The sequence below is a fragment of the Bufo bufo genome, chromosome 1 (assembly GCF_905171765.1).
Source record: "Bufo bufo chromosome 1, aBufBuf1.1, whole genome shotgun sequence".
In the NCBI taxonomy this organism is placed as follows: domain Eukaryota; kingdom Metazoa; phylum Chordata; class Amphibia; order Anura; family Bufonidae; genus Bufo; species Bufo bufo.
Genome location: NC_053389.1, coordinates 617269776 through 617288162, shown reverse-complemented (window position 1 = coordinate 617288162; position 18387 = coordinate 617269776). Strand labels below are relative to the sequence as shown.

Here is an 18387-nt window from a genome sequence, read left to right as displayed (position 1 = left end):
GATCAGCCACACCATGCCCCCTTTTCGGCCACCTCAGAAAAGTGGTGTAATCGAGGAAAAGTCGCTGATTCAGCCGCAAATCCCCTTTACGACTGAATCTGCAACAAAAGTACGCCAAAAAGATGCTAACTTAACTTCACAAATGACCGCCTGTATGCCTGAATTACAGTGACGGCATTATGTCAGTACATTTCAGTAGATGAAAGATCAGCCCGAGACACACAGCTTTATATCAATCAACCATATGCAGTGTGTTTGGCGCGCTGCTATTCACTGGTAACCGAGCCTCCTTAGCTCCAGCACAGAACCATTCCTACCTCCGGACATGGAAAAAGGACCATCAAGCTTCACGAGTTGGCGTCTCTCCTCCACAGTAGTGTCCTGTTGGATATCGGTGCTGTGCATGCAGTTTGTGATTTTATATGCTTTGAAACAAGTGTTCGTCTGTAAGTCAGAGCTTCACTATGGTTGCGAATTGCGATCCCTTGATATCCAACAGGATACTACTGTGGAGGAAAGACGCCAACTTGTGTAGCTTGATAGTCCTTTTTCCATGTCCAGAGGGAGGAATGGTTCTGTGCTGGAGCTAAGGAGGCTCGGTTACCAGTGAATAGCAGCGCTGTCCTTCGATAAGTACTTTGGTTCAATTTGTGATTTTCTTTTTTTTCCCACATCACAGTAAGGACCTGCAGCGCGAAAACGCAGCCACGTACCTTTTTTTTTTGTGCCATTAGATAATGAATATAATATTTGAAAAAAATATTTAAGAAAAAGCTGAAAATTCTGAAAAAAAATTTTTTTCCTTTCTTATCAATTTTTTTTCTAACTATTACAAAAGGTTTAAAGACCAAACATTTCTAGAACCATTCCTGTACGCTTGTACCCTGAAAATAGACGCTATTTATGTAATTTATCTACTGGCTGGGCCCGCCGCAAGACTTCAAAAGACTGGAGCGCATTTTGGATTTTGGCAGCCTATTTTTCTATTGCTGGTCCTTTGGCACCGTACTACCAGAAAACTGTTGTACAACGCCAAAACGTTACAAGCCCCTTCAAAGTGACTTTTTTTTAATCTTATTTGCCTAAGGTATTCATCTTGGGGAAATTTGACACTAAAGTTTTTTTTGTTTTTTTTTACATTTTTGCGTGCGTTTGTATATTTTACATAGAAAAAAATCCTGCTAAACAAAATATAGCAAAAAAAATACCTAGATTTTTTTAAAGAAAAACAAATGTGTGTATGTTTGTATATTTTACACATACAAGTTCCACTATATTATTGCTAAAACTAATAAATATATATAAATATAATTGTTTTATTTTATTTTTTATGAACGAAAAAGGGGCGGGATGTTTGTATGGGTGTGTACGTAGTCTAATTATTATTACTAATACTAGTAACTATTGCTATATCTTTTACATTACTATTTATTTATTTTTATTTATTTTTATTATAATTTTTTTTATTTTTTTAAGTGAATTAACAACTTTCTGCCACAGTCAAGGCAGGAAGCGGTTAATTCTCAGCCTGCAAGCTGACATTTTTCATTTTAAAGCCAACAGGTGGCGCTCTTACATAAGAAAAAGTGCTCCCTGCTGGCTTTCAGCCTCTTCAATGTAATACACGATTGTAGCAGAGTGCTACAAGCGTGTATTACTGCCTGACCGCTTCTCCCTTTGATCTCAGCTGTCTAATGACAGCGAGGTCGAAGCAATCTGCGGTGGCAAGGGCCACTGGCAGATCACGATGTAGCCCGAAGTTTTTATACGTCAGGTTACAGATAAGATCCTACCTCCGCAAAGTACAAAGCTATGTGGCGGTAGGCAAGTGGTTAAAAGGAAAAAGTACAAAAGACAACAACAAAAAAAATCTTTGGGTTCTTAAAGAGGTTGTCTGCCTTATAGGGCATAAAGATGTATTAGAGTGGGGCCACAGCGGCGCCCATCCTGCTAGACTTGGTGTACCCATGTGTTACATGATCACCCATGTCATATTCCATCAGGCTTTATAGTTGGCACTTTGCAGTTGAAAAGAAAACTAAAATGCTATAAAGTTGGTGAAGAACATTTCTTCAGTTTAGAAGTAGAACAAGCAAGCGTTGCAGCACTGGCCCTTTGTGTGGCCTACAGCCTTACAGTACACGTATTACCATGTGTTTATAGAGCTTTTATAGTTATACACTTCATTTGATGCTCCTGTTGGCCTAATTTGTAACGTGCATGTGCATATCTCATTTCTGTGGTGCCACCAGCTTTCTTGGCTCTGTGTACCGTGTTTCTCCAACAAAATAAAATTGTATTATTTTTTTCTCCGAAAAAAAAGGTTAGGGCTTATTATTGGGGTAGGGCTTATTTTGGCTCCATATACATATTTTATATAGACACATGCCAATTACAGAACAGTCCCTGGACAGTGTTTATATTAAATATGACTATAACCCCCCTCATCCATAGGAATGCACCCATATACTGCAGTACATGGGTGCATTCCTATGGATGAGGGGGGTTATAGTCATATTTGCCACACATTTTTCGTTCTGGTACCATATATTGCCCCTGAGCTGTCCTTACCCAAGGGACCTAGGCAGCAATCTACGGTACCAGGGAGAGCAGATACGGCACGGGAGAGATGTAGGGAGCTCCTCCCTGCAGCAGAGAGGAGAAGGAGATCCTCCTGCTGCCTCCTTCATGTAAGTAAGAACGTGCGGGCTGGCGGCAGTACAGGTCATACAGAGAAGCCGCTAGCCCGCCCAACGTGAATGTGAAGGGAAGCGCGGGCTGCCGGCATAATTTTGCATTTAGTGAAGCTGCCAGCCCGCCCGTCAGGTGCTGCTTAGTGCCGCGATGTATACGCAGGCTGGCAGCTTCACTGAAGGCTAATTCACTGAAAACTGATTATCAGGGTAGGGCTTATTTTCGGTTAAAATGATAAATTTTTCTTTGAATTAAATGCTCTTCTTTGATGTATATTATATTAACCCCTTTGGGACCAGGCCAAAATTGTAAAGTCAAGGGGACATTTATTAAGACGCTGAGTTTGATTTGTTTCCCGTTGGCATCAGGTGCACCACAGTTATTAAGAGGAGCATGCCTCTTTAAGGGAATCTCTCACCTGCACTATGCTGTCCTCACTGAGGGCAGCATAGTGTAGTGACAGACTCTCTGACTTCAGTGGTTTGTCACTTCTGTGCTGGCAGTGAGTACTTTTCTAGTACTGACCGATGAGACTCGCTGCCCCCGTCCTCCCCAGCCCCCACTATCACTACACTGGGGAGGCATGGTGGGCCAGTTTTTAGGTGGAGAATATAATAAATGTGCCAAGCTTTTGTGGAAAAGTGGAGCTCTAAGTCACCAAGTTGCAAAATTTTGCGCATTGTGTGTGCCAAACTTTCCGACTCTTTGACACCCAGTTTTCAAGCTTACAGGGGATGATAGATGTCCTATTATGTTATATTTCCTCACCGCCTTAACAAGGAGCCATAATTATTATTTTTTGCTTGCTTTTTACGGAACAAATTGCGCTTTTTACGGAACAAATTGCACTTTTTAGTGGCACAGTTTAATGTTCCATGTAATTATAAATTGTAAATAAGTTTTTGGTTAAAAAGAAAAAATATGACGTTTCTTTGTGGGGTTGTTTTTGTAGCGTTCATGACAGCCTTATACTGCGGGTCTGTGTGATTACGTTGATACCAAATTCGTATGATTTTTATTATGTTTTACTACTAGTAAAAAAAAAATTCTAAACCTTTTCTGAAAAAAGTTACTTTGTGTTGCTATATTGTAACAACCAGGACTTTATTTTCCGTCTTGCATAACGGAAACCAGACGGATCCGTTATGATTGCCTATAGACTTCTATTGTGACGGATCAAAATGGAATGCCTTTTAAGGGATTCCGTTTTGACTTCCGTCTTATGGATTCCGTTATTTTCCGTTCTAACCATCTTATAACGGAAGATAATAACGGAATCCATAACGGTGATGTGAACTCACCCTAACTGAGTGGTTTGAAATGTTTAATACATTTCAGTTTTTATTTTTAAGAACAATTTTAACTTTTTTTTTACTTTTATTTTCAGTTTCCCTAGGGGACTTGAACATGCAATTGTTCAATCACTTATACCACATACTGCAACAAATTATTATGGCAGTCTATAGTGGATGTGAAGTCTTCCTATTAAGCCTTGCCCGTGGCAGACAGGCATGGCATGTGTAGGAGCCCCCACAAGGCCTTAGGCCTTCATTCGAATCAATCGGAATCCTACAATTTTGCCATGGAGAGACAATCTGAGGTCAGAGGGAGCCCTCTTCCTCTGACTAATGGTTCAGATGCTGTGGTCACTATTGATCTTAACATGTGACGCGTCAAGTGATCGGGATCGGAATTATCTCTGCGTGCAGTTGGAAGATGTATTTTAGAGCTGGCACCCACCATGTATGGAGTGTGCTCAACTCCAATATGCTGTAAGTGTCTAGCAAATGTTGCCAAGGGTTTAAAAAAGATCTAAGAGTAAGTGCATCTTAGACAGGGTACTGGCTCTCGTTAAAAGGACCAGCCCTGAGTGGGGACTTACTGGAAACTCATTGGACCTCAGATCAGACCCCCAATGTTAATAAGACCCCAATAAGACCTCAGCTCAGACCCCAATGTGAATGACCCCCATGCCTCAGATGAGACCCCCATGACACAGATCAAACACTCATGTCTGCATTCACCGCTTCCCGGTCCTCTGGAACTAATGAGCTCTTCGATAATGGAAGCTCTCATTAGTATTCACGCAGTGACTCTTCCCACCCACTTTGGGGGGGGGGGGGGAGTGCGTCTTATGGGGCAAAAAATTTGGTAATTCGATTTTTACTGCAAACTGCTGGCAATTCATGAACTTCTGGTAGGAATAACAAAAGAAGAGCACAACACAGATTCATAAGAATAGATGCTCCAGAATTATTATTACATGGGGAATGCAGGTCGTTACTAAAACACAAATGTCTGGAGAGGTGACAGGTCCTTTTTAAGTTAACACCAGATATCTGCACCCTGGACAGACTAATCTATGTGATTTGTCTGTATTGTCCCGCCGTGGCGTGTTCTAGAGGAAGTCCTGTGTCTCATCATCTGCCCACACTTCTCCTTCCACCATCAGAGTGACAGCCGCTGTGTCTGACCAAAATCTACATCAGAATGAAAGAGATTAGAAGAGCTCGTATCAGATGGAGACTTGAGAGATGTGTAGGAAGATATGTCAGCAGTACTGTCTTTAGATATTACCTACCCTGTTCCTTGAAAAAAGAAAGTGCGTAGAAGACCCATGCAGATGTACACAAATCAGATCCTAACACGAGCTTGCTTCTTAAAATACTATGCTTTATGAACCCAAAAGCCTCTTCCTGTGTTATGGAAATGCCTGAATGCTTTTTACATGCTGCATAGTGTTTTGATATTGATGTCCTGTAACATGGTGACCCACTCATTCAACCTACCTGCATCAGTTCTGCTGGGGATGCTAGTTGCAGGCTTTGTACATAGCAACTCCAACAGTGGCACCCATGGATCATGCACATGCAGCAGACCGGGGCGCACGTGAGTGTGGGTGGCCGGATGGGCGCAATAGTCAGTTTCCTGAAGCTCCCTGGGCCAGCCTGTAGTGAAGGGCACACCGGTTCTTCCCTTCGGGCATACTCCGGTTCTGGGGTCCTCTTGCTTGATGGCAGTCGAGGTGCTCTTGATGTTGATGTTTTACGGTGTGAAGCACGGTCCCTGTTGTGTTGACGCCAGCACCTTGAGGTGAAAATGTAGGATAGAAATAATAGGGGAAATATATCAAACTAAGGTAATGTGGAACTGGCTTAGTTGCCCATAGCAACCAATCATAATCCACCTTTCATTTTCCAAAGGAGCTGTGAAAAATGAAAGGTGGAATCTGATTGGTTGCTATGGGCAACTAAGCCAGTTCTACTTTACACCAGTTTGAGAAATCTGCCTCAATGAGTCCAGGTTAAGGGCCCATTCACACGACCGTATGTACGGATCCGTAGCCGTTCCGCAATTTTGCGGAAAGGTCTGCGGATCCATTCATTTCTATGGGCGCTCAAAAGATGCGGACAGGACACTGTGTGCCGTCCGCATCCGTTATTCCATACCGCGGCTCCGCAGAAAAGATAAAACATGTCCTATTCTTATACGCAATCGCGGACAAGAATAGGCATTTTCTATTATGGTTGCGGACATGTGCGGTCCGCAAATTGCGGAACACACATGGCCGGTGTCCGTGTTTTGCGGATCTGCATATTGCGGATCCACAAAGCCATACGGTCGTGTGAATGGGCCCTAACAGCAAATTCTTTACTGAAGTTTCAGATGCAGACAGTTCAGGACAGGTCTTATTTGTTATAAGAAATGCATTCTCCTCAGATACAGTTCTCACAGCAGCACAGATAACCATAGGCCAAACCAGTGTCTCTTTAAATGTGTTAATGTTTTAAGCCTTAGGCCACATTCACACAACTGTGCCTCCAAACACGGATCCCGGCCATGTGCATTCTGCATTTTGCGGAACGCACAGTACTGGCGCTATATAGAAAATGCTTATTCATGTCCTTGATTGCAGACAAGAAGAGGACATGCTCTATATTTTTTTATAACACGGTGTGCTGTCTGCATCTTTTGCGGCCCCATTGAAATGAATGGGTCCGCACCTGTTTCGCAAGATTGTGGAACGGATGCATACCCATTTATATGGTCCTGTGAATGAGCCCTTATCCTGCACTTCTCTAGCTGACACTACACACAAGCATCAAGGCACGGGTCAGGGGTGCACCACCAGGGAGGCCAGGTGAGGTGATTGCCTCAGGCAGCACCAGGTAGGGGCAAGAGGGGGGCAGCAGAAGGGCCATGGGGAATGAGCGCTTTCATTGTGGCAAAGGGGTTAGATGAAGAAATTGGCATGGGGGGGGGGGGGGCGTTTCAGTTTTCGTCTCAGGCAGAAGAAAGGCTAGCGCCTAGCACGGTGTGTACACTTTACTTCTGGCAACCAACAGGGTGGTTCTCTCTAACGACAGGCAAACTCTTCTGCTCCATTATTTGACAGGTGGCTTATCCACTCTTCCACTGTGGGATGTGGAGGTACATACAGGTAGGCCAAACTATATTTGGGTGTGCTTAGGCACCAGAGGCTTCTCCTGAACACAGATGCCATAGAGTCCATAAGTCTTGTTAGTCCCCTCTATCGGACTTCCACTACACCTCTCTATTATTTGGTCTGCTTTTGGTAGTTGTTCCGTTCTCCTTCATGTTTCTCCCTGGCTGGTACCTGGGTCCAGGGGTGGCTAGGGTGTCCGCTTCACATCTTTGTGCTTCCTCTAACACTGCGCTGTCTCTGTCTGAACTGGTTTATTGGATTAACACACTGAACTGTACGCTATGCTGACTCATGCCTCTCCTTATATAGAGGGTGACACCAGCCCCATCTAGCGGTGGCTCTGAGATATGGCCTACAAGTACCATGTGCTTACTGAAATGCACAGTGAATACATACATGACATGACAATATACTGCTACACCAAAGTCAGTTTTTTCCCCCCACAGTGACCGAAGATCCATGCAGAGAACTTAAAGGGAACCTGTCATCAACTTTATGCTGCCTATACTAACAGCAGCATAAGGTTGAGACAGGCGAGTTGATTTCGGCGGTCTGTCATTTAAAAGTTAAAAGTAAGTGGTTGCCGAGAACCAACATCACAATCGTTGCAGACTGGGCCTGGAAATGAGTCCCGGCCACCTGAGAAGAGTCCTGGTTATCCATGAATTCCTGCTCTCCTGCCCACCTGCTGATGACTGACAGTCTTCTACCTAGTTTTCTCCCTTTCTCTCTAGGAGAGAACTGCCAATCATCAGCAGACGGGTGAGAGAGCAGGAGATTATAATAACCAGGACTCTTCTCAGGTAGATTTGACTCTTTTCAAGGCCTGAGCTCCAATGATTATGATGTTGGTTCTCAGCAACCACTTACTATTAGCTCATGAGTGACACACCGCTGACATCGGCATTTCTGTCACTATTTTATGCTGCCCTCAGTGAGGTCAGCATAACGTTGATGACAGGTTCCCTTTAAAGGGAATGTGTCATGAGAAAATGACCTACTGTTTAAATCACATTTTTATGTTTAACATATTTTGAAAGAAATTTTGATGATGGTTTTTGATTATTTTTAATTTTCCATGTCAATATTTATATTTAAACAAAAAACATAAAATCTTGTAGTTTTCACACTGGCCACTAGGCCTAATAATAAGCGCCACTTCTTGTTCTGTACAGATCACGTCACTGCAGTTACCTGCTTATCTGTCATTCTAATCCTTCCTGAGATTATATCACCTCTGTGTATAGATAAGACAGGATCCATCATTCCCAATAGGTGATTGTCAGAGCTTATATATTATTTCCTTGTACAATGACCTCTGCACAGAACATGTCTAGAAAGCTCTCCCATAGAAGTCAATGAGCTCCCCTTCCTGACCATTGTTTCTTTGGAGAATGGGGCTGCCATAAAGCAATTTTCTTAATGCCCTCTAAATGCTGTTAAGAACAGCTCAGGCAAGATGGCCGCCCCATAATCATGTTCAGGAAAATAGAATTTAAAAAAAATGTGGAATCAAAAAATAAAAACAGGTTTAAAAAAAAAAAGGAGATGCGTTATCTGGTTCTTACTGGCTGAAAAAAAAAAATGGTGACACATTTCCTTAAAGGCGTGCACTACTTTGGTCTGTTTGTCTTGGAACATGGGCTTGGAGACGATTGGAGATAATTGTCTCCAGCGGTCACCAGATCTGTCTCCTATGTGGACATATGGACCTCACTGTATCATCCATGGGTTGCTGCTGACAATTTTTAATGTTAATGTTGTCTGAATCAGGTCTACGTTTGACATTTTGGATCTGATGAAACCAGTTTCCCTGTAATGGGAATAGTTTTACTGGAAAAATATGCTTTTCCTGTCCCATTACTATTTATAGGCCGCTATTATATAATTATGGTGCTCAGAACGTTCATTTTATTAGAGCAGCAGATAATTTATCTTTCCTACAGATATGACCATGCTGTACATTTACTCAGAGCAGTTACTGCCACAATCCGCACTTTTCTGTAAGATGTCTACTTCTCTGTGCTTAAAGGGGTTTTCCAGTTGGTAAACCCCTATCACTTCCACTCCAGGACTTGGGTTCCTGCTGGTCTCTACTTCCTGGTCCCTCTTGACACATAGAATATGACCACTCTGCCAATCACGGGCCACAGCATTTACCCTCAGCTCATGAGTGGTCTTTTCCTGTGTGTTAAAAAGGACTTAGAAGTAGGAGCCAGTGGACCACTGGAACAAAACAGCAGGAGATTGTTGAGGTTGACGTTCACTTTTTTTAAATTTATTTTTTATGCCATTCTGTACCATCAAAAAATGATAAATCACCAACTTTAAATGAAATCTGTCACCCCGATTTTGAACTATTATCTAAAGTAATACATGTGTAGTACTGCAGATATGGAGCTCAGATCAATGCCCCCCAATCCCCTGCTGTGAGCATTCAAACCTGCACTGAAATACATTGTCAGGACTGCTGTGCTATTCTAACACAATGAAGAGGACTCATGGGCGCATGCACAACAGTCCTAACAATGTATTTCATATTAATGTATTTCAGCGCAGCTCTGAGTGCTGACAGCAAGGGAACCGGGGGCAGAAGGAAAAAATTGTGATCTGGACTCTTTATGTACAGTACTACTCTTACGGTAGATAATGGTCCAAAATCAAAATGACAGATTCCCTTTAAGAGGTGCACTTCAGTGATCGTACTAGGGTTGTTTCGGGTATCGATATGATACCGGGATTTGTCTTTTATCGATACAAGGCTGTTTGCCGCACCTGAGGGGTTAACTGCCGCTAATCGCAGCGCCCTGTCAGAGGTCTGATGCGGGCAATGTGTTTCTGCCGCCGGCTGTATTTGTATATTAAACGTTAATTATCATTGGTGGCGCAGTGCGCCCTAGCCCCCCCGTCCCCAGTATTGAAAACATTGGTGGCGCAGTGCGCCCCCCCCCCCCCCCCCTCCCCAGTATTAAAATCATTGGTGGCAGTGGCCACAGAGTCCCCTCACCTCCTCTCATTGGTGGTGCAGTGTAATCCTGGGGCTCCGATCAGTTACCAAGGCAGCCAGGATGCTACTGAAGCCCTGGCTGCCGTGGTAATTTCCCTGCTGCTGTGTGTACTATGAGTGTGAACTAATAGAGCTCTATCAGGGTGAATAGGACAAGGGATGAAAAGATCCCAGGTTCTAGCCCCTTAGGGTGGAAATAGTTATTAAATAAACTGTAAAAAAAAAATATATTAAGTATAAATCACCCCCTTTCCCAATTTTACACAAAAAATATATAAACAATAAATAAATAAAATATTACATATCGCCACGTCCGAAAAGTCCAAACTATTAAAAAATATCTCCTATGCGGTGAACGCCGTAAAAAAAAAAAAATTTAAAGAAAAACTGCGCAATTCGCCTTTTTTTTTTTGTCACCTTGTCCCGCTCAAAAATAGGATAGGACTGTTCGATTATGGGCCGGACGTTCCATTAAATGCAGAATGCATTCGAATGGTATAGAGTATCGCAATATTTTTTATGGTATCGAAACCGAATCAACATTTTTGTATCTAAACAAACCTAGATCGTACTACAGTATTTCATAATTTTGTGCAAGAGCTCTGAATGTCAGGGTGAATTATATGTGATTAAGGCCAGAAAATTACAACCTAGAAATGTACACAGGATAAGGAAATACACTTTATTACAAAAGTTTTTGCCAGAGAATCACACACAAAGAACAGACTCCGTTAGTAATAAATAGTCGTACACAAAGTAAAAACTAATTGGAATAAATAGAATAGCCTAAACAGTACCAAGTGGTGTAAAGAATGCCATATATAGGTGAATATTTGTAACCTACAAAATTACAGGAGTGACCCTTCAAATAACATGTCTGCAGACCAAAATGGTGATGGTGAAACGCATGTTGGTCTGTATACACGCTATTTTTATGTGAATCACTAATATCATTCAGAATATCATTTTGGCTTCCATGTTTATGTGCCATACTCTGCCAGTTTTAAAGGTATTATCTAGTCTCCATATATTCTACATCCTCCAGATAGATCGGTAGGTGACCAACAGCTGACACCCCGACAATCAGCTGTTTTAGGGCCACAATGGAAACTATACAATATCGGCCCCCCCACCTGAGTATAGGTCATCAATATCTGTAGCCCAGAGAACCCCTTTAACGATATCTGTTTTAATGGCTTTTTCTAATTATTTCTCTCTGGGCACATTTCCTGTAAGTAGTAATCCCGTAGGTAGTCTTGGTTATAATTATCCTTTGGAGCCCAACTTTAATAGGTGTTTCAAACCAGAATATGTTCTATAAAAAACTTTTTAGGTCACGTTATCAGACTACGGATCCCCTCATGGTCCCGAACGGATAAAAGCATTGGTAGAAAGTATTCTTTTAAGTATTAGCCTTATGCACTGGTATAAATTGATGAACCCGTGACCCTCATCTTGTTGGCCTTAATTGACATGTGCATACCATGCTAACATGGAACTCAAGCTGATAATGATAATCTATAACCAAATATCTCTGGTCTTGAATTGGCTGTGTCTGTAACCATCGAGATTAGGACTGGTCCTCATGGCTGGGAAAGATGAAGAAACCCGTCAAAGAGGCCTACATTTTAATTGCTGGTCCTATTTGAGAGATTAATGAGCCTGAGGATTCTGCCACAGCCAGCCATAAATCACAGAGCTTTCAGAGAGTCTCCTTGTCACCCACCGGAGCGGAGACTTCTCAGCATGGCCGCTGGTACAGAGAGGCCTGGCAGCTGGCAGCTGCTTTCTTGTAATTAAACAGCCAATGAGCAGCTAATTAAGACATATGTGTATACAGGAGTGGAAGTGGATATGGTAATGAATTGAAGAAGTCTATTCATTAGGCAGGGAGGCCTGGGTTATCCATGCCTTGTATACCCACACTGATGTGGTGGGATTGGACAGACGTGGAGGGAGGATTCACCTAGAGCTCTAGATTTCTCATGAGTAACATGCACAACAGGTGCAAAGTATACATTCACAAATGTTATGTACGTACATATACTGATAGATAGATAGATAGATAGATAGATAGATAGAGATAGGAGATAGATATCGGATAGATAGATAGGCTCGGTGGTTAGCACTGGTGCCCTGCAGCGCTGGGAACCTAAGTTTGAATCTGATCAAGGACATCTTCATGGAGTTTGTATGTTCTCCCAATGTTTGCGGGGGTTTCTTCCGGGTACTGAACTGACTGGGCCCTACAGCAAATTTTTGCATCCCCCCCCCCCCCCCCCCCCCCCCCCCCCCATGACCATCCTGGCATCGCATATGTGTGCATTTGTAAGAGTGGGTTCACATCACGTTTTTGCTATTCGTTTGACGTATATACTGAGGAAAAAGGGATAGAAAAACATAGCACACCGCGCTTTTGTATCCTGCATAGTCCAGTAAAAAAAAAACCGTATACTTCTTTTTACAATGGAACTCTATGATGACGGATGCCACTAGTATCAGTCTGAGGCACCCGTTGACATATACGTTTTTTGTATACATTAAACGAATGGCAAAAACGTCATGTGAACCCAGCCTTAGTGTGCCAAAATAAGCATTAGTACACTGTGGGGCAGCAGGGCAGAGAGGGGAGGCTGCCATGTCATGTACACTATAGTATAGAAGGCTGACAGAGCGCATCGCCTGGTCCTGGTGGTCAGTGGTGAGGACTGTGTTTTACAAGGATCATTGTACAGTATAATATACTGGAATCGACAGTGTATATACTGTAAAGATATTAGCCCTACCCCCGAATAATAATACATTAAAGTGGCTATACATTACCAACATACAGAGACTAAATAATATTGCTATACTGGATAATAGCTCATACTATGACTGGATAACAAACCCTGTAACATTATAGCCCCATACCATGACTGGATAACACCGGGATATTGTGACTGGATAACAACACCATGCAGTGACTGGATAACATTGCCCTACAGTGACTGGATAGGACCACCCTACAGTGACAGGATAACACTGCCATACAGTGACAGGATAACACTGCCATACAGTGACTGGATAGGACCATCCTACAGTGACTGGATAACACCGTAATATTGTGACTGGATAGCACCACCATGCAGTGACTGGATAGGACCACCCTACAGTGACAGGATAATACTGCCATACAGTGACAGGATAACACTGCCATACAGTGACTGGATAGGACCACCCTACAGTGACAGGATAACACTGCCATACAGTGACAGGATAACACTGCCATACAATGACCAGTAAACACCACCATACAGTGACTGGATAACACTGCCATGCAATGGATAACAGGCTATAAGGGGCCACAGTACAAGGTAAGAATAGGGGAATAATGCAGAGTATGAAGGCATAGTACAGGTTAGGGGGCACATTCATGTGACCCTGTGACGTTAGGAGGTCCTTATGGTGCGTGCGATTCCAACACTACCATAATGAGAGGGAGAAGAGTGAGACAAGATAGTGTCTGTAAAGAGCTGCAGAATATATTACTGCTACATAAATACAATAAATATCTAGATATTAGAACATCTTAGAACTTTAGATTATCTTTCTTTCCAGGGTTTCTTCAGACGAAGCCAACAAAGCAACGCCACATATTCATGTCCACGGCAGAAGAACTGTTTGATCGACAGGACAAGCAGGAATCGATGTCAACACTGTCGGCTGCAGAAATGCCTTGCTGTGGGAATGTCACGTGATGGTAGGTGACAGCTGTAATGTATTTATTGCTTCAAAGTAATCCGAACTGGTGTGATTTTCACAGCTCGTGTGATTGTCACGTTTACACATGGTATATTTTTTGCCTACCTGTCTGCACTTAGGGCTCAGGGTGTGGGAAATTGGATGGCATTTTTCATAATAAACTAAGGCTAGTTTCACTCTAGCATTAAAATCTACCTCTGCCAGAACAGCCTGCTGGTCTTAATTGTACCATAGCCGGAAAAGACGGGGGCACCACCAGACCCCATTAACTCTAATGGGGCCCGGCAGGGATCCGGCCTGTTTTCCGGCATTAGTGTCGGGATTCAGCTGGACAAAAACCTGTGTTTGCTGTGATTTTTCAATTAATGCCTGAAAAAGGCTGGATCCCCGCCGGGTCCTATTATAGTCAATGGGCTCCGGTGGGGAAAGGCAATATGCGGCTATGCCTCTGCTAGAACAGCATACTGGAAGATTTTAACTCTAGTGTGAAACTAACCTAAGCAATAATTGTTATGGTTAATTTTATGTTTAATTGCTAAAAATTTCACAGAGAAGCAGAGTGGAGGATTGGAGTGGTAGTGGCTCTGGCTGCAATAATCATTCACAGTAGCAATCCTGACACTGGGGAGGGCAGTGACAGGAGGGCACGCCCTTTATTCCCTCGGCGCACGCCCTGATGTTGGGGCTCCTTCTTGATGGTAGTTGAAAAGCCCTTGGTGTTGTGAGTGTTGTATGGGTGCACGGCACAAGGTGTAGGTGCTGTGGCCAGCGAATGGTACTGGAGTCAGTAACCAACACTAAAGTGCAGAATAGGATTCGTAGTACATCATACAGTATCAAAGACAGTGCAAACCTTCCCAGATAGCAATGTATGGATATAGGCCAGGATGAGGATTGTGGTACCCCTTTCTTCTATCTCTCCAAAGTCTCTTTCTGAAGAGTCTAAGGCTGGCAAGATTATTCTTGCAATGGTGGATGTAATTCCCAGCTGAGGGGTATAGGATTAAGATACAGTGGGCCAGACCGTATCCAAGTGTGAAGGGTGTCTTAAAAATGTCCCTCGCACTGCAGTCTCTGTCAGCCTCAAACAGCAAATACCTCACTGACCGACTCCAGTGCTCGGCCATGCAGATCCTGCACCTTCTAGTTCTTTCTTTTCTCTCTCCGGAGCACTGTGAAGAAGGGATGTCTTTCTCTCCGTGGATATCTCAGAGGTAGTGGTTCTCTGCCGTTCAGGCCTAGTACTCTGAGAAACTGACTGAATGAATGGAGGCAGATCCAAGTCCATCTTCCAGAACCCTACAGGGACAGAGTCAGGATTATTGACCCCCAACTGATCCATAGAGTAGTGCATAGAGGGTACATTACAAGACATTACAACATTAAAGCGGTTATCAAACCCCTATAATGCCCCCCAAAATGCCCGGGCACCACATATAGATTATACTTAACCTGCTCCCTGGCACCCGCATCGCTTTTGATGCTCGCACGGCCGCCACTGCATCTCCTCGTCAAAACACCCGGCAATGGAGGGGGGCAGCCAATAGCAGGCCACGATGGGATGAGCCTCCCTAGAATCGAGGGTGATGCTAGGGAGGCTTGTTCCTGTCGCGGGCTGCTATAGGCTGCTGTGACCCACCCCCACCTTGTCGCCGGATGTTTTTATCTGTGCAACAGGAGATGCAGCGGTGGCCATGTGGGCATCAGGAGCAATACGGGGAGCGGGGTAAGTATAACCTGTATGTGGTGCCCAGGCATTTTGGGGGGCATTATAGGGGTTGGATAACTCCTTTAAACACCATTATGCAGCAAAAAATTGCATGTACCCTATTCCGAGGTACTGCATCCACATTTGCAGCGGTTCTTTAAAGCTATTTTAGCAGTTAGCCCCTGGACTGCCTCACTTTATTCAGATCACATTCAATTTAGGTAAGCTAAGCTGTGTTCACCTGTGTGCTACGCAGACAGAAGATTTGAAAAACCAAAAATATCTAGAAAAATCCTATTTTTGCTATACGCTTTTTTGCCCACATGTAATGTATAATGATGTAATGCGGCAAAAACTGTCTGTAAAAATACATGTGTATGTCGTACAATTGGGCGGTTTATGAGAGTTTTCTGGGCATACCATACGTCGGCAACTATGTGAATACGCCCTAAGGCCGTGCTTAAATTAGTGCTGTGCATTATTGCTGTTTGCCCTGCACTGAACAGAATGTTCAAAAAGCAGCCGGCTCAGTGGTTATTATTATTACCTTGGGCTACTAAAATGTAATCTATTCAGGGCAACATCTGCATAGAGTTTGTATGTTCCCCCTGTGCTCGGGCTTCCTCCAGATACTCTGGATCCCCGCCTCACTCCAAAAAGATACTGATGGGTTAATTAGCTTAATATGAAATGGGCCTTGATAGACTTATATTAGAGTGTGTGCCCAAATGGGGATAGGAACATGTGAGTATGCATTTTCTGTCTACAGCCCTGCAAAATATGTAATAGTCAGGTGAGGGGAAGGTATCAGTATTTTGTGGATCTGTTGTTTGCGAACCAAAATACGGACACAGCTGTCTGCATGAAGCCTTAGGTTTACAGTGCAGTGCTCATCCTAACCAGTAGGGGGCAATTGCTCTGTTTTGCATATGTTAAGATTTTTTGAATGGCCTGGTGGTGAAATTTTTCTGCCTTGTTTGCAGTCCTTCCAGAGGGTACGCCCCTTATCATTAATATAAAGCTATACTCATCGTTCATCAGAAATGTGTTTCTGAATACCAACATTACCCCATTCATATCCTGCTTGTCAATTTTCTCTGTGCAGCTGTAAAGTTTGGCCGTATGTCCAAGAAGCAGAGGGATAGCCTATATGCTGAGGTGCAGAAACATCGCATGCAACAGCAGCGAGACCACCAGCAGCAGCCAGGGGAGGCCGAACCACTAACCCCTGTCGGATACGGCCTGACTCCTAACGGGCTGACAGAGTTACGGGATGACCTAGGGGGATACATGGAAGAGCACACGCCAGACGACGGCAAAAATGAGTCCGCAGTAAGCAGCTTCTACCTAGATATCCAGCCATCCCCAGATCAGTCGGGCTTGGACGTCAATGGCATCAAACCAGAGCCTCTCTGTGACTACACACCACCATCATCCTTCTTTCCCTACTGCTCATTCACTAACGGAGAGACTTCCCCGACCGTATCTATGGCAGAACTTGGTGAGTAAAATTTAGACTAAAAAATACACCGTTTTAGAGCTTTTCTTTTTTGATCGCTAGGATTAAGAATCAGGGGTTTTATGCATTGATCAAATTCAATGTATTTTTCCTGTTTTGATCGTTACGTTTTATAGCCTATAATAGATCAATGTCAGGTAAGGCAAGCAGTCTGAAGAGTGTCCTCAAGTCGCCGTGTTTCCTTTTAATTTTAAACCCCCTTTCTTCCAAAGGTCACAGTTTAGAGGACGCCGTGCTAGTCATGTAGATGCCCTGACTCCTCTTCTTTCTCATTGTCAGAACATCTTGCTCAGAACATCTCGAAGTCTCACATGGAAACCTGCCAGTATTTGCGCGAGGAGCTGCAGCAGATAACATGGCAGACCTTTCTCCAAGAAGAGATTGAAAGTTACCAGAGCAAGGTACACAGTGGGCATGGCCTTCTAGCTTTAAAGGAAACTTGTCACCAGCATCCATGCCACAGGTTCCCTTAAAAAGAAATGTCCTGTATAAAATAATTCCAGGCACATTTGCAGAATAGAAAACTATATGCAACCACAGAGGGCAAGATATTACTGTAGACTTTACTACATTTTCAGCCCAAACCAGGACTAGATTCAAAAGAGAGAAGTATGAGTGTCTCCTTAAAAGGGAACCTGTCATCAACGTTATGCTGACCTCACTGAGGGCAGCATAAATTAGTGACAAATGCTGATTTCAGCGGTCTGTCACTCATGAGCTAATAGTAAGTGTTTGCTGAGAACCCGCATCATAATCATTGCAGCCCAGGGCTTAATAAGAGTCAAATCTACCTGAGAAGAGTCCTGGTTATTATAATCTCCTGCTCTCTCATCCGTCTGCTGATGGTTGGCAGTTCTCTCCTAGAGAGAAAGGGAGAAAACTAGGTAGAAGCCTGTCAGTCATCAGCAGGTGGGCAGGAGAGCAGGAATTCATGAGTAACCAGGACTCTTCTCAGGTGGCCGGGACTCTTTTCCAGGCCCAGTCTGCAACGATTGTGATGTTGGTTCTCGGCAACCACTTACTTTTAACTTATAAATGACAGACCGCTGCAATCAACTCACCTGTCTCTACTTTAAAGGGGTTTTCCAAGTTTATTTATATTGATGGCCTGTTCTCAGGATAGGTCATCAATATCAGATCGGCGTTGCCTTCCCTTCATTGTTTACCTGCTCGACTTCGACATCGCAGCTGTAAGCAGGTGTAATTGCAAGCTCTCCCATTCATTTCAATAGGATGGCTTGTTCTTATACACTTCGAATGGGAACGAA

At 43.5% G+C, this 18387-nt stretch overlaps 1 protein-coding gene across 2 annotated transcripts in view; it reads left to right on the top strand.

The window, feature by feature from the left end:
* Nucleotides 1-18387, top strand: part of RORA (RAR related orphan receptor A) — a 520597-nt gene that overhangs the window by 496065 nt on the left and 6145 nt on the right. For both annotated transcript variants that reach the window (XM_040413736.1, XM_040413737.1), the window contains 3 exons: nucleotides 13749-13890; nucleotides 16706-17101; nucleotides 17399-17520. In XM_040413736.1, the coding sequence (XP_040269670.1) occupies nucleotides 13749-13890; nucleotides 16706-17101; nucleotides 17399-17520 (660 nt within the window). The remainder of the gene's footprint in view (nucleotides 1-13748; nucleotides 13891-16705; nucleotides 17102-17398; nucleotides 17521-18387) is intronic.